Here is a 21018-nt window from a genome sequence, read left to right on the forward strand (position 1 = left end):
GGAAGAGCTAGTCTCGAAACGCAATTTTGCATTGTTTCAGATTTCATTCGAATCTGTTGCCTTTCGGAAAAACATAAGCTATTATTCTTTCATATCGAATCTGTTTTCTACCGACAAACAGACTAAACTATTTGAAAGCAATGGATGCAGTTCTTGGAAATAATATTTCTGTACTTTTTAATCTGATCGATTTAAATAAAAATGCATTTAATTCCTGATTTATCTAATTAAAAACATTAAATATTTTTTATAAGATTACATTGCATATATATATATATATATGTGGGAATCATCAACAACCAATGCTGAATTAGAATACCAGATGACGTCATCAGTATAGCCCAGCGCAGTAAGAATCATCCCAAACGGCGAGAGATAGCGTCAGACCTGGTCGAGAGCGGAAGGTGGACGTGAGCAGACGGCTCACTCGTTTTCAAGAGTTTATGAAATTTAGATTCTGCTTTTGATTTTTCGCCTTTAGCTGTGATGACTTTAGATGATCATACTATTTAAAACTAGCTGGAATTAGAACTCTGTGTAAAGGGACTAGGACTGTCTGTGATTGTACATCATTACATGAACCATTCAACATTTAAACTTTACTTAATTTATCTTTATATTTTTTTTATTTCTTATCTTTTAAATAAAAGCATATTCTAAAATCGTACGATGCTGCTCTCATGATCTGATTTAAAAGAGAATTCTACATATATATATATATTTGCTTTTTAAATATACAGAAGATATATAACGTTTCCATGTTAGTCTAAAGGCATATTCATCTGCTATTCCGTAAAACGTTTTGCTAATCCACCCGAGCCATTTCTATTCATAATTTCTGCTGATAAGCCATGTTAAACTTTAAAAGAGCACTGAACGTTGAGTGAACGTTAAAACCTGGGCTCTTTCAGAACTTCATTTTTTATATGTGCTCAGAGTGGAAAAGATGCTGAACAGGAAACTATTTTAAGTCTTGAAAAGTCGTATTTTTAGTTGCTGATAAAAATTACTATAAACGACATTCACTTAAATAGTAGTTGGCTCTTTGTAGTCGTCAGCACGCTGTTATTATTATTATTATTTTAGTAAACATGCGATGCATTTCTCTTTCATTTGAAATACAAATTTCTAGAAGAAAATTAATTTTTGTTTAAGTAAGTTTTAAAACTGAATTAAGAAAAGTAAGCCTACCTTTTTATTGAAGTTTATAAGGTATTTTCCCCGCCTTCTTAGCATGCCTTCGTGGTGTAATGTTCAGCACGCTCGGCGCGTATTCAAGAGGTCTGAGACTCGAGTCCCGGTGAGGGCATTGTTCATTTTTCATGTCTTCTGCTTCGAAATAACCTAATATCTCCACAGTAGCTCCCAAACTAAAAGGCGGTGGTGGATGATGATTCTCCACCACCAGGATTTGGCGATGGGTCTCCTAATCCCCAGTCGCCCTTTAAAAGAAGGAGTATATAAGATGTTTCTCCCGCCTGCTTAGCATGCCTTTATGGTGTAGTGGTCAGCACACTCGGTTATCTATTCGAGAGGTCCCTGGTTCGAGTCCCGGCGAGGGAATTGCACATTTTTCACGTCTTCTGCTTTTAAATAACCTAATGTCTCTGCAAGTTTATAAATAGGTATTTACCACACATTGCAGCCTAACTCCTGCGTCGTTTACATTAACTTGAATTAACATTATAATTTAATAAAATAAGCGTTGGACTGCATATTTTTATATATTATTTAAATCAGCGAACATAATTAAAAAAGTGTAAATAAATTAAAAACAAACATAATTTTTCTCGAGTTAAAAAAATGAGATGCAATAAAAAATAGAATTCCGCTGGAAACTTTAAAAAAAGTGTTAAGTCATTAGCGTCATTACAGAGCAACCAACTTATATTTAAATAATAAAGATAGCCCAAAATGCCCTTACTTTAGAGAGTAAGTGAGATTGCTAATCTAATCTTTAATGCACTACTACTGATGATTCTAATTCTTTTCCCTTCCTCCCCCCAAAATAGTTTTGAATAAATATTTTAATAACCAACAGACGTAGCAGAATTAATTTTTATTATATTCAAATTTTCATTACTTTTTTCACCTCAAAAACATATTTTACCTCGGTATGCAAAATAAGTAAGATACGCATGAATAAACGAAACTTTTAAGAAGCAATTTAATATCATCACCAGTCATAATCTGAGTAGATACCTAATAATTATTTTTTAATCCGTGAGAATTTTTGGAGAATCTTCTTAACAGTTTATTATAATATTAAGGTAACAAATTGTTTTACAATTTAGTTAATCAGGATTACTTTGACTGAAATTTTTGCTGCGATCTAAATGATACACGTAACGTTCAATTTGTTGGCATGTGCTATTGAACTAAAGCAGAGTTTCTTAAACTCTGACGACGGTCGCAACCTCAGATGGGGTCGCAAATCGAAATTTTGGGGTCGCGAAAATTCAATTCGATGGCTGAATTTAAAGAAACTGTATTCATAAGATTTTTAATGAAATTACATTAATTGACATTAATGAGATTAGACTTTTAAAGACATTATATTAATTGATATTAATGCGATTAATTACCTATTATATAAAGTGCAAAAGGAATTTGTAAAGCTATCTAGCGATTCAAATTTAATAGTTGAGTTTTCGCAAAAATCCTTGATGAATTTTGGATCGAAGTTAGAACTATATTTCTCCCTATCTCTGAAACGGCATTAAATATTCTTCTCCCATTAAGCACTACATATTTTTATGAAACTACTTTTTCAGCGTTAATGCTAATTAAAACCAAATGTCGTTCAACGCTGAAACATGCTGAAGATGCTTTATTTCCAGCAATGTCCCACCAACATTTAATATCGCACCAACATTTAATAAAATAAATCCTAAAATGTAACAATTAATAAAATACAGTAAGACCCCGCTTAACGCTGTTTCGTTTAGCGCTGTTTCGGTTTAGCGCTCTTTTATTTCAACCCGGGGATTCCACGAAATCGCTCGCAGCATACGGGGATTCCCCGAAATATTATGCAGCGATAGGTTTCAAATACATATCCGAAAGAGTGTACTTGTATTTCTTGTTTGGTGCGGTATTGTACAGACATATTTTGAAGGGGTAAATGTGGAAGACGTCGAAGAAATAATTCAAGAAGCAGCGGCTAGTCTTTCTAATGATGAGCTCAAGGAATTAACTGAACAAGAAGAAAACAAAAATGTTGACAGCAGTGATTCAGCAAAAAGAACTTTCGATGGCGTTTGTAAAAAGGAGTTTGTCTACCATAACTGAAATAATGGATCAATTCATTGAAAATGATCCGAATTTTGACAGGAGCTCAAAAGTAAGGCGTGGTGTTAGAGATGCTCTATCCGTTTATGAAGAACTTTTAAGAGAACAACGCAAAAGAAAAAGGCAAACAACATTAGATGCTTTTGTCACAAAAAGGCAGAACACTGAAAACGCGGAAGGCTAACTAAATATGACTGGCTTAGAATTTTATTTTATTTATTTATTTTTTTTAAGAATATTCGTTTTGTTATTTATATTTTGTTTTTATTTTTGCAAGAAATAATAATGTGGTATTAATTTGGGCTTTAAGAAATAAATGTTTGGTTTTATTTTTATTAAAAAAACATACTTTTTAAATTTAATACCTAACCAATTTCCTAGCCATCTTCCCCTAACCCCAATATTTACATGTAAAGATAGCCTCGTTTAGCGCTGTTTCGCATTACGCTCTACTTTGATGGAACGTATCCCCCGCGTTAAGCGGGGTCTTACTGTAAATCCTCATTTTTATATGTATATTGTTTACCAAAGAAGTAAATTATTTACGGAGGATATTTGTTTTTTATATCCTTATTTTATATTAAATAACTGGGGTCGCGAGAAAATAATTGTAAATAACGAAAAAAATATTGCAAATAACGAAAATAGAACCATCATTAGACATGAAGAAACTGTGTTATGAATGGTAATATTTAGGACAGAACTTGAAAAATATTATTGAGATCAAACTTGTATAAAAAGAGAGAGAAGTTTCCCTTCACTAAAATGTTTCTATCCAAAATATGTGCAATTAAATTACGAAACATAGTGCATGAAAGCAATTTCGAAGTACTTGGCATTATATGCTATTGGTGCTGTCATTCCACTTATTTTTATTTTCCTTTTCTAACACAGTATTGCACCGTTCCGCAATTTTTTTTCGCATACTACCCGGTTAATCAGTAGCTGGGATAATCCGTCGCTAATTAATCAGGATTTGACTAATACAGGAATGCTAGTATAGTGGTTAGTTTAATATATGTACTGCCGAAGCAAGTACAATAGTTTAGTGGTTAGTGACTTCGAGGCTGGAATTCCTTAGAAAGCGTGGATGTTTGTAAGCGTACAGTATCTGTGTGGCAAGGGGTGACTCAAAATAAACGGCGAGAGCAAAGTTCTTTCGAGAGGTTGATAGTAAAAAAAAAAGAGGGATGGGAGACCCTCGGACCGCTCCTTGGAATGTTCTTCGTCAAAATAGGGAAGGAAGCTTAACAGATAGATAGCTTCAGCAATACTTCAGTCACCTGTGGCACTACATCGGTGCTGGCCTAACTGCTACATGTATTTAGAAATTACTTTTATTCACAATCTATGAGCTTTTACCCGCATTTAGGAATTAGGATTCTTTTGCATATAAAAATTACTTTTATTCGTAACCTATAAGCTTCTACCTGTATTTAGGAATTAGGAATCTTCCGTGTTTAGGAATTATTTTTTATTCACAAAGCTAACTAATTAACCACATAGAATCCGAAAAAAAAATATATGCATTGTACAACAAGAAACAAGACGTTTTAACTGAATTTCTTATGCGGGTTTGAATATTTTGGCCATTCTTCAAGGTTTCTCGTAAATTTTGTTCTGTACTGTCACTTATTACTTAATTTCTTCATTTCTAGCGATGTTTATTCTTCTGCTGTTTCACAGTTTTCTTTTTGCTTTGAATATTGATTTAGTTTACTTAACCAAATTAATTTATTCACCGATACTCACTTAAAAATAAAATAAAATTGTTATTTTTTCCGTTAACTATAATTTGGGTTATTCCCCTTTCCTGTAGTTTTTTAACTGCCTTCGAATAAACTACGATTTTGAGTTAATCATGAATTTAATCTTCGGTGCTACCCCAGAAGTCGGGCAGTTGACTATAGTCTATTTTTCTTGTATATGAACTTTCCGAGTACCTTACTTACCTTTCTTTGCCTGCTTTCAACACATTCTGTGACTGCTGCCCAGATGTTACCCTTATGGAGTCTCAAAGCTTCCCTGGCTTCACTCTCGCTAAGCACTCCAATATCGTTTTCTTTTTTATCGTTACCGTAATTGGTGGATAGAGTGACGACACTGTCTACCATATTTCTCCAATTTTCTTGTAACCAGTCTATAGGAGTCTGTTTCCCACATTTGCTTAAAGCTATTTGGATATCCTCGGCAGTAAATCCTTGTTGTTCGGCTTCCTAGAAATTAGATACAATTATATGTATTAATGAAAATTAAGAAAAATCATATCGCTAAGCATTCAAGTCTTTCTGCTGAAGCATGTTTTGTTTAAGAGAATGTATGTGTAATTTGTTCATAAAAACTACATTCTAATATAAGATAGCTAAATTCATTTCGCTCTGAAAGAATAATATACAATAAAGCTATACATTTATTGCAATGTTTTCTTTCACTTTGAGGTGAAAATTAGTTAAGCAGAGACTAAAATACTTATTATTTTTACATTAGAATGTAACTACTCTTTAGAATTTTATTGCATCTCTTTTTGCACATATATTTGCAAATAAGAGCAAATAGCAAATAAGAGCAAATATAATTTTTTTTTTGAAAAGTTATCTAAATATTTTTTGAAGCATCCAAATGCTTTGTTACTGATTGTTTGAAGCACGAACAGTTAGAAGATTCCTTAAATCGCTTTAAAGTGGAAGTATAAATGTAGTAATTGCTTCAGCGAACTGTAAAATCTTCTGACTAATAACATACTTTTCATACTGTTACTGAAAACATTCAGAGCAAGCAGAACTCTATTAATTGCTTAGATAGTAACAACGCCTGCACTTTTCGCAAAATAATAAATTAAACTTTACGCAGGATCAGTATAATTGAGAAGCAGGAAATTAAAAAAAAAAGGAGAAAAAAAACCTGCCGTTGCCCGAAGTCGAGGACTGGATTGTTGTCCTTAACAGTTGCATCGCAAAACGACGTGGAAGGCAAGCGTTTCATTTCATTTAATTTAATTTAGAGAAAACGTATTGTGAAATAATGTAAAAATCATGTTTTTTATGCGTTTTATATGTCATGATTTAGTTATACGTTATGATTTATCAGTGATTATACAAGTAATTCACAATAGTTTTTATTATGATTCGTAGTAACTACTACTTTATAATATTCTCAATGAATGTCAGGGCTCAGTCAAATGAAACTTATATTTTATCATAATAAGTACTCTAATATACATTTGTAATAATTTTAGGCAAAAATATTTATTTAATTTCAAGATACTATCGGTACTAAAATATGAGAATAGGCTATTTTAAGAATTCGTATATTACCATACATTTTTTTTATCAAACAAGCAAACTTTAAGGTTTTGAAGTAACATATTCTTTCTGAAATTCAGGAAAGAGAGGGAAAATCGCTATAAAAGCTTCAATAAACTTTTCTTCGTAGTCATTTTTCTCACTGAAGAAAGTAAAATGGTTTAATACACTGTTACATGAGAATAGAACAATATTTTTCCGAAGCGAATTAATTTTAAAAATTCAAAATGGAGTTTTTCAACATCTATAATGTTTGGAAGGAATATGAATGAGTAGCTTGATAGTCGAAACCATATTACGAAGGAAGAAAAATAATTATTGTTTTTTTAATTATTCATTTGAGTAAGAAAGCTGATATTTTTTCTTTTAAAATACGCGAGCTCTTTCTTTCTTTCTTTTCCTTTTTCTTTTTTTTAATTGAGCTTTTAAAATGATAAATATGTAGAAGTTTTCTTACTCGTATCATTCGAACAAGTTCTAAGCCCTGGGCTCTCATGGTTTCTTGCCGTCTTCTTTCTACCAATTCTTCCATACTGAGGTAATAATCAGGCTTTCGCAAGTTATGGAATTCAGAAAGTCGACTATCCTGAAATGAAAAATTGGCGAATTTTAAATCTTCAAGATCAGTTAGCTATAATAATTAAAATTAAAGAACACTTTTGTAAAATTTATAAATTTCTATAAAGCTTCTGGCAACAGTACCGCTTTATCAGCTTTTAAAATTAATGTAAGTTTGCAATGTAAGGAAGTTTCGTGATCCGAAGATTATTAAAATATATAGGAAAATATTTGCTTCTTATGCATTTTTGCCCTAAATATCTTACTATACTTATCTATCTATCTATATCTGTAAGAAGCTTCTGATATTGGTCCTTAAATCTTATCTACAGTTCACTCAATCAGTTACCCATAAGAATTTAAAAAATTACGAAATATAAATATCTTCTTCTTGTTATATAAATTCTGAAATAAAACGGTAAAAGAATTGTTATTAAATTTACTATTAATTAAAATTTACTTTTCGCAATTAACTTTAAATATTACAAGTTAAAGGGTTTACAAATTATGCTTAAAAATTCTCCGTGTTTCCTACTTTCACAATGTTTCAAAATTTCGGGGTTAAGTTTATGAAAGCAAAAATAATAAAAAGCACAAACACTTTTCAAGTTTTGCTCACTTAGCATCGATATACAATAAAAAACGCTATTATTACCTTAAATAAAAATTTAATTTTTAAAGAGAAAATCAACTTATCGAAATTATTTTGGTATTCTAAGCTCATTTGATATTACACTATATTACATCTCTTATATAATAGTTATATATTTCTGACCACTGAAAATGCAATACCATAAAAGAGAAGATAATCTGGAAACTTTCAAGATAGACAGATTTCTTGAAAGATGCAAATTATTGTAGTCTCATCGTGAACGGCATGCAGCACAGGAAGAAACTCGACTCGTTAGATATAAAACAATGGGTAACTAAGGAAATTTCGAAACATTGTGCAAGTAAATTCGACTTATTTTTGTTGTGTTCCTTTACAGAATGGTAGAAATTTATGATTAGCTGCATTAATGTAAGGATTGAAATTTATGATTAGCTGCATTAATGTAAGAAATGTAGAATTATCTTCTTTACATTAATTAATGCATTAATGTAAAGAAGATAATTCTACATTTCTTAGTGAGAAAGTTAAAAGCTCTTAAATACAAGCTTTGAAACGAAAACAATCACCAGCAATTGTACGTTAACTGTGAATCATATAGCGTAAGATATCGGGTAAATTTTGAAAACATTCTTGCCTACCGATTACTAAAACTAGGATTCTCAACTCAGCGTCCATTGTTGTATTTTCTCTTCGCCACAAATGTCGGGGCTGAAATGGTATAAAGATTGATGAGAAAATTAAGACTGAGAAGAGCGCAAATATTGTTTCGAGGCAATGAATATTGTTTCTTGACAATATTCAATTTCAGTTCGAAATTGGATCACTTCACGGTGTACGAAATTGGATCAGTTCAGATCCAGTTTCGTACACCGTGAAGCTGGTTTACAGGTATTACAAAGAACAAACTTTCTGAACAAAAGAACTTGTTACAAAGAACGGCAGCCAGAAAGGTACATTATATGAATTTTATTTTGATTTCACTCTTAGCAAGTAATTTTGTAACTGTTCCGTTTCCTTCACACTCTTACTTTGCGATCATGATAAACAATCAGCGATACTTCAGAGATTTAAAGACATCTCCAACCGATCTTTACCACTATTTCCTATCAACATTCGGCACTTCCACTCTGACTTATTTTCTTACCCAATTTGTATTTCAAAAACAGATTATGATATCATCAAGAATGACTCATCTGCAGTCACTTGAATTGAAAAATTTTCAGTTCATACAGAATTTCTTTGAAACGATATTCCTCAGAGGGTGCTCCACAGTCTCCATTGATCAGCGCCGCGGCATGTACAGTAAGTTAGCATTTATCACTGTTCTAGGGGTAAACCCAAAAAACTAATCTTAATATATTCACACTTGCATAAACATTTAACTCTGATGATTTAAATTTTCTATCACTATGTTATCTTGTAAATATATTTCGTTGTAGCTCAAATCGTTACTGAGGTAACAGTTTCAACAAATAACGGTTCAATTTAGTAAATCTTTGCCGAGGGCGCGAATCTGAAGAAAGCAATTTTGCGTGTATAATACGCTTTATCTTATAATTGCGTATATAATAAGCATATAAGATATAATATGCGTATTAATACGCACGCAATTATAAGATATAATATGCGTATTAATACGCATATTATATCTTATAATTGCGTATATGCTTTATCTTAATTGTTTCCGTTTAATTTGTCTAACTGTAGAATTTCATTCATACGCGGTAGGCAGCAAATCATGGCCGCGTTGCAATAGCAAGGTACACTTTACAAGTTATCCCCCATGCACGCATCTGGTCATTTTGGAAGCAATTTAATATAAGCCGCTGCATAGGAATGAATAATGGAAAGAAAATGAATTTATCAACATTGAATGCTTGCTGCTGTTAACTCAAGCCAGATGCCTTCAACAATTTTAAAGGATTTCGATCAGTTGAAAATGAAGCCAAAGAAATCGTAGAAATTCCAAATGCAACTAGCCGTGAATAGTTTTGAGATAATGAAAATGTCAAAGAAACAATCGAGATATGACGAATGAAGAAGTGGATCAAGTATAGAAGCAAACTGCAGCTGCAGTACAAAATATAAAACGGTAGTGAAGAAAGATAAAACGTTTTAAACTTGAAAGAAGTTAAAAGTGAAAAAAAGGCGCAGGAACTGTCTGATTTTGCAATGAAGAAAGAAAATGAAACTTTATAACAGACGATGAAAAGCTCTGCGTTCTTTACTGCGAAATGTTTGAAAAGTAGCGTCAGCAATGTTTTTCAAGCAAAAGTCACCAGCTTTTTAAAAACTAATATTGCCATGTATCTACTTATTAAACATTAACAAAAAACCTTTCAATTAACATTTGTTTCATTTTTATTTTAATTGGAACAGTTGTTTAAATTGTGTATACTTTCTTAATTTGAATCAACCCTAATACGTGTTTTTTCTTGGAAAGTTAACTTTACGGAACGCGATTTTGCCGTGAGCGCAATGCATTAATGTACATAACTTCTGTGTTTATCAAAGGATTCAGGGATATTATAATATGTATGCTATTAATATAAAAGAACAAAATGCAGATTTTGCTTTAAAACTGAGATGTAGTTATGCTGCGGTGGCCTTATTAGTAATCTTTCAGAGAAGAATGAGATCTAAGAAGTGATTAAAAAAATACTAACCACAGTACTAACTTAGGCAAAATTAATTCCTGATAAATAATTTAGTGCTCCAGATTATTTTATTTGAGGTTTTATTATAAGTTTTGATGAAAATAAAAACGAGAGTTTAGACTTTCATGTCGGTATAAAATGCAATAAAATTTCTCAAAATCAAAAATGGGCCTATCCTTCCTTCTAATAAATATTTTTGCGTTCATAAAAATCTTCTTTGAGAATTATTGTAAATACACTCATGTCCATAAATTAAGGATAATTCGGAGTCACGCGGAAATCGAACTCTAAAATAAATATATCACCTGTAAAATCACTACGCCCATCTTCAAGAATCATTTGCAAATTTCAGGAAGTAACCAGATGACACCGATGGTACGTCACAATGACGAGAGTGTAAGAGAGTGATATATAAGAAATACAGGTAAAGAAGTAAAATTGTTCTTAGGCGCTTTATAAGCATTTCAGTGCAATAACCGAATAGTTATGACACAAAGGACGCATTTGGATGATTTTTTTACGTGGTAGAGTTATCGGTCGTCTGGAATGTGGGCGTACCCAACTGGAAGTACCAGACGAACTTGGAATTGCCCAGAGTGTCATCTCCAGGCCTTGGCAACGATTCCAAGATGATGGGTAATGTGAGTAGACGTTACAGCACAGGTCGCCCCAAAGTTACAACGCCGAATGATAACCGGTATTTGGCAGTTACTGCCAAAAGAAACAGGTGGAGCACAGCCTCAAACCTGTCTCGTCAGCTCTTTTCAGCCACTGGTATGACAATTTCAAGGCAGACCGTGTACAGACGCTTAGAGCAGATTGGTCTATATGCTAGTAGACCTGTCAGATGCGTTACACTTACTGCAACTCACTGTCGCCTGCGGTTAGCCTGGAGTAGAGAGCATGCATTGTGGACACTGCAACAGTGGGCTTGTGGGATGTTTTCCGACGAGTTAAGGTTTAGCTTGCAGTCTGATTTTCGCCAGACTTTCATATGGAGAGCTCCAGGTACCCGTTACCACCAAGAAAACATCATTGAACGACACCGTTACGGTGGTGCAGGAGTGCTCGTTTGGGGTGGAATTATTCTGGGTTTCAGAACTGACCTACATATTCAAATTGTAACCATGACAAGCCAAATCTATCGGGACGTCATTCTGGAACAACATGTACGTTTGTTTCGGGGCGCCATGGGCGCACAATTTGTGTTTATGGATGACTACGCCCGTTCTCACCGTGCAAACATCGTAAACGAATGCCTTCAATCGGAGGATATCATCCGTATGGACTGGCCAGCATTGTCACCGGACTTGAATCCAGTAGAGCACGTGTGAGATATGCTTGGCCGACGAGTTGCAGCCCGTCAACCTCCTCCTACATGTCTACCGGAACTTCGTAGAGCATTGCTTTTTGAGTGGTGTAATATCCCACCCAAAATCAGATCGATAATTTGATACTCAGCATGCCTAGGCGTTGTACGGACTGTATTGCATCGTCTGGGAGACATACAATGTATTAACAATCATACCAACCGTGTAATATTGGTTTTTTGTAAATAGGTTCTTTTTGAAATTTGCTCCAGGGAGAAAAAATCGCTAATTTTTTTAATAATACCAAACATATAGCATCTTTTTTTGCTCTTTACCTTTTGTTTAATAAATAAGCTTTACAAATAAGTCAATTTTTTTTGCTTCTAACTTTTCCTTTGCCTGATTTTGCATTATCCTTAATTTATGGACATGAGTGTATAAGCAATGCACAGCCATTACTCATATACTGTTTGAAATATGTTGTCAAATCACATTTACGTATAAATGTACGGTGTGAAACAAAATTGTCAAATAGCTTACGAACTTGGATTCATTTGTACGATTTAAGACGCATTTTTAATACTTACTGGATAATCGCCAGTCAGAGAACTTCGACTGACACTTCTGTACATAGGAACTGGTCCAAACCCGAATCCCGCGTTGCCAAAGTCCATTGGAGCAGTGTCATTTAGTCTCCCAGAAAAGAGGGATGCTCTGGAATGCGATCTCTGCATCAATCCAAACCCACCTAAAAAGGGCCTATCGTACATAGCTGGCAAAGGTGATGTTATTGTGTCCATTCTGTCTCCATAACCAAATGAATTGTTGCCTCCAAGTCTGCCAAAATAAGCTTCTTCTTCTGCTTTTTTACGTTGTAAATACTCCAGAAGGGTATCCTGTTGCGTCTGACATGATGAATCCTTTCTGGAGCTTGAGTCATTTGGTGGATTCTTCCTCTTTAAGTCTGGACTTTGAGCTATTGGAGAATTATATGTTTCAGATGTTGTGGAAGAATTGGAAGCTCTTCTAATTTCTGTCGCATTACATGCTGTCCAGCCAGAATCACTTCTTGGAGAACCGGTCTGTGTTTCTGTTGAAGTTGATGTTGTGGCTGTTGATTTAGTGGGTTGCTTGTTTGTAGCTAAATTCAGTTTGTCCAAAATGCTAGTGCGCATCTTGCCAGTAGATTTATAAACTGGCTTACCTTTCTCCGGGGAATCTCCTGAATCACTTATCATTTCATTTTTAGATTCAGTATTCTTTTGTTTTGTAGGCGTTTCTGATAGGAAATCGTCTTTCAATTTCATTAGTTCTTCCAAGCCGCGGCTTATTTCCTGAAAATATTTGAGATTATGCATTATACAATAATAGTTTTGGTTATTACGTTGCTGTTGTTTTTTATCATTAATGAGAAATTCTTATTCAATAGCTGGCCATGCAGTGCTCACCTTTTCAGCTTCATCCAAAGCAGAATTGAGGTTCTCCATATCCTGCTTATCATCCAGAGTTGCCTTGTTGTTTTCAACTTCCATCTTTTTTACCGGTGACCTACGATCGTCATCAGATTGCAAACTGTGTTTTCTACTCCCTGCGCATGCGCTACTGGGACGACTTGTCGAAACGGCAGTTCCTTGAATTGGAGACGCAGTTTTGCAGCAAACTTGACAAATTCGATTGTCACTGCTGTTTATAAAAGTACAGTGTTTACACTGCCATTCGCTTGTATGGGTAGCAGCTGCAGATCGTTGACCTGTATCACTTTGATCTGTAAAATGTACAAAGCACAATTTACTTCAATAATAATTTTAAAATTTTCAACGTTTAATTAAAAGTCGCTACAGAATTTTCACTATCTGCCGATAGAGAATTTCGTAATTTCATAAAATGTTAGTAGTCGTATTTAGTATAGTACGCTAACGGATTCAAAGAAAATAGTCATGATGGAATTTAGTTTTTGAAGCTCTTAACTGATTAAAGCATTTTTGTGATTTTTTTATAAGATTGAGTAATGTTTTAAAAGTTTTATTTTTAGTTATTTCTTTAGTCTGCATTATTTGTCTCATTTTTAACTTATTCCATTTGAGATATACAAAAAAATTTAGTTATTTTCTAAAAGGACGCAACCCATATCAGTTATGTAACTTCCATTTAATATGAAGTTGAATGAAGAAAGTTTGCCTGTTGCGTAGCAAGATGCCTTAGTACCTGCTGAGAAATAGATTCTAGACTGGTGTAAGCAAATGAACCTTAATGCCTACGGGAAACTGAAAATCGATTTATTTTATCAATAATACCCTGGACTTCAAGTGAGATCTCAGGTTAAGTGTTTGAACATTTGAAAAGCGTTTTGGCTGACACAGCTTTGTATATACATTAATCTCGAGTTAAAGTATGGCTCAATGTGTCACTTTTCAGATATTATGCGAATGTTGCTTAAATTGCGAATTGCGTGCTTGTGTTTTTCAAACAGTGGGCCATGATTAGGCTACTCAAAATATTCTTGTACTTTCATGGAAAATTTAATTAATCCGTTTCGATTTTAAAGTCAGGCCATTCACGTATTGATGGTATGACAAGAAAAAACTCTACTCAGTATTATATCAGACGTAGTTTTGAAAATTATCTATCAACTTTCAATTTGCTTGAAAATTACTTTCAATAAAATAATCTCGATACAGTATAGATTTAAGGCCGTCTCCAAGCTACATGACTCTATCTGAACTTCCTTCTGTGGAAGGAAAATCTCACTGAACTGTCTTGCGAAATGCTCTGAAGACAAAATTCGATGGCAGAGAGTTCGTTAACTTTTGAAGTATTATCAAAAGATGAGTCACATTTGCGTGACATCATGTTTGTGCAAAGCTGTGTTTTCAGTGGTGGATGTGATAAAAAATATATAATAAGTACCGCGAGAAAAATCATCATGGAAAAAGAAATAAGGCTGTTGTGTTCTGTTTGATTCTATGATTTAAAAAGTTATGGGCTGTCCGAAAATGGGAATTTGTTTCAGTAATTGGGACTAATTTATTAGATGATTAAAGAAAACGAATTATTCACTATATAATTTTCGGCATTCAATCCTTCGGATACTATGATAAGATTCCCTTGACGCGTTCTGAGAGCTTCCAGATTAGTTTATAGAAATAAGTTTTTGCAGCTCGATTTGGTCCTGTCATTAAACTTTTCATGATTTCTAACTTTCTGAAAAGCTCCTGAAATGGTACCTTATGAGAGGAGATTTCTCTTCAGGGAATCAAAAGTAATCTAAAGGTGCACATTAACCCTTTTTACTTTCTTGTACGAAGTAAAAAGGAAGCATTGTAATCGCGAAAAGCTTCAGGCAGCATATTTCAACGAAAATATCCACTTTGACCGCTTTCGAATGCAGTTTAACGATGTTTATGCGTAATATCTATACGTAAGGACAGAATAAAAGACTCTTTTCCTCCAAAAAACTAAGAAACTGCTTTAAAATGAATTCTGCTGAGAATTTTTCGTGGCGTCTGTACAAAGGTACGTACAGACGTACATATCTCGCATAACTCAAAAACGAGTGGCCTCAGAACGTTGAAATTTTGTATATAAGACTACTATAACATGTAAATGTGCACCTCGTATTTTGGTTTCAATCGGCTGCGCCAAACGTATATAAATATATTTATAAATATATCCACTCTGTTACCCGGCTCAGTGATCTCAGTTTCTTTACTCTTATATGTTTGTAAATTGTACATTTTTTGCTTTAAAAATGATTGAATTATGTTGTTTTTATCTTCCGGTTAAAGTTTTTATGCCTTTCGTAATTCTGGAAGCAATATTTGTACAATTATCAGCAATTTAAAAGCTGTTTAAGTGCGGTTAAGTTTTAAATAACATGGCGAACATATTTGTTTACATTTGAAACAGCAGAGTTGTAGATTTGTTGCCAATCTAGAGACACTAAGCTTCGCAACACAAAAATAACGCCTTCATTTATTATTGCGAATTAAATCATGCTTAATCCTTTCTGGAATTAATTTAAAATTTGTATTTACTTCTTTTTGCTGCTGTGAAAGTTATGGCGGTTACTGGAGTTAAAAGGTATGGGTTCGACTTCCATGATACTCCGTATATAAATTACTTTTCCCTCACTCTACGGAAGCAGTATCAGTCTACCCCTGTGATGTATCGTGGAAAATATTCTCGGTGATCAGATGAATAAGTAACATCCCAGGAAATGCTCAACCATTTAAGAAAAACAAAATTATTTTCTTTTCCATTACTTCATCAAGGCTTCCTGGATTCAATTTGAAACACCGCATGAAACTTTAAATTAATAGCAAGGAAATAACTTAACAACAATAAAGAAAGTTATGAAATTAAAAGTTATGAAAATTTACAGTACAAAATTTGGGGGGGGGGCAACAAAATGACACTAAATTTGCGAACTTCAGTAATCTTATACGAAGATTTAAAGCTGATCATGACTCCAGTATCTTGAATAACCTCTGTTAAAAATAACTGATTACACAATGACAAATTACCTGCATTTGATTCTCTTGATGAACGTCTATCATTCTTAATGTTAGCAGTATCTGGCATTTCGGCATCTGAAAGTTTAGATATTTCTCGTCGTTTTTGCTTTTGGACTTTTTTCGACTCTCCATGAGGACTCCTGGTAGCTGGAGATTCTGTCCTTCTTGAACTAGAGTCTCGCCGTAAAAGCTGAAAATTGCAAGATGGTTTTAAGTTAACAGAGGCAAACGTTTATGAAATCTATTAGAAAAAGTGAAATCTCTTAAAAGGAAATAAATTTTAGTTGCATTTCTCATTGTAGCAGTAAAAATCCAAAGATCTATGTTAGTGAGTTTGATATTTTACTCCACTCTACATGCAACAGTTTACACTGAAGCATCATAACTTTACATGTTATTTAAGATATAAGCGGCGAAAAAACATCCGTTTCACTTAACCTGATATCTTCACTAATTCAGCAAAATATTGCTTTAAAGTAGCAGCGAATACATTCGGAAATCATTTAATTAATTGCATATTTTACTCAGTTACGAAAATTAAATATAACCAGCAAAAATATCGTAGTTTCAAAACAAGTTAAACATTACAAAATCCAATCTAAAATATTTTTCAAATATGTGCAGAGGATAAAAACTCCTTCTTGTCATCCAAGACAGCGTTCTTAACAATCTCAAAAAAGAACATTTACGCTGGAACATTTACGCTCAAAAAAGAACATTACGCTTTGAAGCTAAATCCGAATTTAAATTCAGCTAGCTGAAATTATTCTTCACTGTTTCATTATACAGGTACATACGACGCCAGGCAAATGAAGGAATTCAGTAAATTACTAGAGTTTCATTCCTGTTGGTTTTTTCTTTTATATTCTTTCGTTTTGAACTGTATTTACATAGTACAGTGAAAAGTTGCGTTATACGCAACAGATAGGATTTTTCCTACACAGGCACGGTTTTCCTGCATAAAAGGCACGGTAAGAAACTTTAAGCGAGGAGTGACTTGCAGAGGGACATAAACCTAACAAAATTTTGATTAGGTGCATTACTTCGAATAGAACAAGCCATTATTTCTCAACTGTCTTGTGACGTTTTGAGTAAATCAAATTGAAAAGACACAGATTCGAGTAACTATTGAAATTTACGAGTAGTTTCATATTCATATGGGTTTCAAATGAGACCAAAAAATAAATATGAATAATATGCAACAACATTTTAATACTTGGTAAAATTAACTATTATAGAAGAGAGAATGTTGGATTTTTTTTTTTTGTTTTTTTTTTTTTTTTGTTTTTGTTTTTGTTTTGTTTGGTAAAGGGGTCGGTAGTTCAGAAAAGTCGGAGTTTTCTATGTAATCTTCTGATCTAAGTAAAGATTCATGAGAAAATAACCTACATATCATTTTTTAAATACTCCCTTAAACTTATACTACTATTTAGATTGATTTTTCTGAAGTTTCTAGAAAAGAAAAATTACTTTTTTAAAGCCGACAATTATTGAATGCTTTTTCCTGGAATATCTATTGTGACTATTGTTTAAGGTATAAAAATCATTCGGCTTAAAGGTATAAACCTGATATATATATTGACTGAAATCAGCTTCACATAAAATTTGCCATAGCTCAGTGTGAAGAAAAACTGTCACGCGATGAATTAGATTAATTAAAGCAAAGCACGTGAGAGCTATCTGCCGAAGATGAGAGATGCTTCCCTAAAAGATTTTCCACAAGGAAATTGATTGGTAATTGCGATATACAGTGAGAGGACAAACACAAACTCGCATGAAACCAAAACCAGAAATCGCTTTAATGATGAATTACGTGCATGAGCAGCTTTAATACCCAGTTACTATCGGCATAACTCAATAGTATCAGTTTATACCCAGCCTAAATACGAACTGTATTAACTATGTTTTTTAGGTCTTATTCTATGACATAATATTTTCTGCTTTTTGAACACAAAATTGTCTTAGCACTCCATTATGCAATAAAGGTATTTATTGCTCCATTATGCAATCATTAATGCAATAAAGGTATAACGACTTCATTTACTTGAATAAAAACATGTCTGAATTTTGCTTTTTTCAAATTAAAATAGTTTTTTTTATTTAGTTTTATTGCAACAAAAATAAAAATCTGTTTGTTTTTAGGACCTATAAAAATAAAATGTAATTCCGTTATTTCAAATTAGTTGAAAATAAAAATAAGCTTTGTAAGTAAATAAAAGATAATTTTAATGCTTAATTTTATCGACAAATGCATGCTTTGTTTATGTTTTACATTTTTCAGTTGTACGATTTTTATTAGGAATGTAATTTTTAGTTCCATGTTTCTGTTGGGAAATATGCGTTTTTTTAGTTGCATGCTTTTTGGGGGCATTGAAATTTTTAATTGCACTATTTTGATTGGAAATTTTTTAGTTAGCTCTTTTTAGTTACATAATTTTTACTAAAAATATAACTTTGCTTTTGTTGACTAATAATTTTTGTTGTGAATACAGTTTTTTCAGTTATATGATTTTTATTACAAATATAATCATTTTAGTTGCAAGATATTTGTTAAGAATATTCTCATTGCTCAAAAAAACTCTTTCATCTCCATTACAGTATACTGAGTTTTGATGTAGATGAAAATGTAACACAGTCACTTGAATTTTCGGAGTATCTGAATGGATTGTGGTTCCATTAAGCGCAGATATTTGGATTTCTACGACACACAAAATGACTTTAATGAATTAAATGACATTAATTACCTTTTCTGAGTTATTACTAATATTCTCTTTCCTTCTTCCGCTGTCACTGGTCTCTTCTGATGACGTAGTCTGTGTTGCCAGTGGAGCTTTACGAGGACTGCGGGGCGGTCGTTCGGAAGAAGAAGACTTTGGGCGACTCATAGGTGAACTGGACACCGAAAACTCTTCGTCATCATCTTCGCTGGCCGCCTTTTTTCTCCGTCTTGTTCGGCCCACTCTATTTAGTGATCTGACAGAACTCGTAGGGGAGGGTGGAGCATCCATGGGAACTGGAGTTCCCCAGGGTCCTGGTCCATAACCGGGGGGAAATGGACCAAAAGGATAAAACTGTCCTGTAGAAGATGAAAAATATCAATCAAAAGGTAAATTTTCATTCACATAATTTTAAATAAAATCGATACATACTAAAAGTTTAAACAAAGTGTTATGATTAAATAAAATTAAAATAAAGGTATGCGAAACTTCATGAGTAATTAGTTAAAAAGTTCTACGAAAAATAGTAAATGATAATCTTTATTGCACAAATAACATTAAAGAAATTCAGTGAAATTTCCCTTTTTTCTTATGATCACTCAGATTTTGAAGTAAGAAAATTGAAGCTTTTGGTCGTTAACACCAATGAAAATTTCCCGAAATTACAAGGAAGTAAGGAAATTAGAAAGAAGCATATGTTTATAGTAATTTAAACTATCGATATTCTGTGTTTAAAGTATTTATTTTCTCAAGTTCCTTATTCTACTATTGTAAAATATAATATAAGAATTATTGCCAATTTAGAGATGATCTTCAGTACAGACTAAACAAAATCCTTTAAAAAGAGCTTTCGTGGTGCTTTAATTGTCGTTAGTAGATAAAAAAAAGGTGCCAATATGAGAAAATGTTTACTAATGGTTTTAAATTCTACTTTTTTCATGCATAGATTGGAGACTACATTGATTGTATAATATAAAATCACGTCCAGTTCCCCTCCCTTTTAATTAAGTAATTCGGTTTGTACTTCGGAAAAGGATATTTTACTTACCATGATAGGCCATTCTGTCCATCATGACACTTTGACTGCGTTTAGCTCTTTTCCTGAAGGGATACTTTTTTCCCGAATGGTGACGAGAAGATGCTTCCGAATCACTTAAATCTCCATCAGTCGTTGGTGGATTTGACAAGTTAGCAAACGAATTTCCAAAATACTGTGGATAATTAGGATACTGAGGATACATTGGGTAAGGATAGTGCGGTGGTAAATGAGGATTCATTGGATAATGTGGATAATGAGGAGGTGGCATTCCTGGCAACGGCATGCCATCGACATTTGACATTTTGTGAAGATCTGTCGCACTGGAACTTTGATGCATTGTAGCTGCGTGATTGACAGGGTAATTTGGTCTATAAATAACAGAAAATATATGTGATAAGTATTATATTAAAAAATTTTTTTGACTTCCAAATAAAGAAAACTAACATAAAACATACTACTTATTTACATGACTCTTCACAGGTATACCTCATTTATCCCACTTTGGCTCAGCTTTATCTTGCTACTATCCGATACTTTAATTAAGAATGTAAAATTTTAAATGAAAAATGTTTTAGAGACAAATTGAAAGCATTAACTATTCGGGTATAGCCTGTATACGGTACGCATATCTGAGTATGTCATATTAAAATGGAAAACATAAATGGACGCTGCCAAAGTTCTTTCTAGTTAACTATATGATGAAAGTTACTAATCTGGTGAACGTAATCTGTATCCTGTACTGATATGAAGAAATGAAAGATCTGCAAGGGGATAGTTTAAAAAGAGTTTATGAAAATTGACAAGGCGAGTGTGAATATTAGGAGCAAAAGATGACATTAAGACTGTATTTGGTTCGAAAATGGGTGCACAGGTATATAAAAGGAATAACGGAAAATTGAAAACATTAGCTGCTTTCGTTAATAATAAACATTTTGTAAATGATTATTAGAAACATACTTAGACAATAAAATACATAAAAAACAGTAAAAACATATTTAGAGAAATTATTATACGTGA

The 21018-nt window shown here is 33.1% G+C and overlaps 1 protein-coding gene across 2 annotated transcripts in view; it reads right to left on the reverse strand.

The window, feature by feature from the left end:
- Positions 1-21018, reverse strand: part of LUBEL (Linear Ubiquitin E3 ligase) — a 125036-nt gene that overhangs the window by 34217 nt on the left and 69801 nt on the right. For both annotated transcript variants that reach the window (XM_085822058.1, XM_085822059.1), the window contains exons 7-13: positions 20011-20369; positions 18990-19321; positions 16255-16435; positions 13180-13496; positions 12319-13065; positions 7051-7179; positions 5244-5507 (exon numbers count right to left, since the gene is read on the reverse strand). In XM_085822058.1, the coding sequence (XP_085678184.1) occupies positions 5244-5507; positions 7051-7179; positions 12319-13065; positions 13180-13496; positions 16255-16435; positions 18990-19321; positions 20011-20369 (2329 nt within the window). The remainder of the gene's footprint in view (positions 1-5243; positions 5508-7050; positions 7180-12318; positions 13066-13179; positions 13497-16254; positions 16436-18989; positions 19322-20010; positions 20370-21018) is intronic.

Source organism: Stegodyphus dumicola, chromosome 8, assembly GCF_044657685.1.
Source record: "Stegodyphus dumicola isolate Sdum_Otavi_A_Nest chromosome 8, ASM4465768v1".
Taxonomy (NCBI): domain Eukaryota; kingdom Metazoa; phylum Arthropoda; class Arachnida; order Araneae; family Eresidae; genus Stegodyphus; species Stegodyphus dumicola.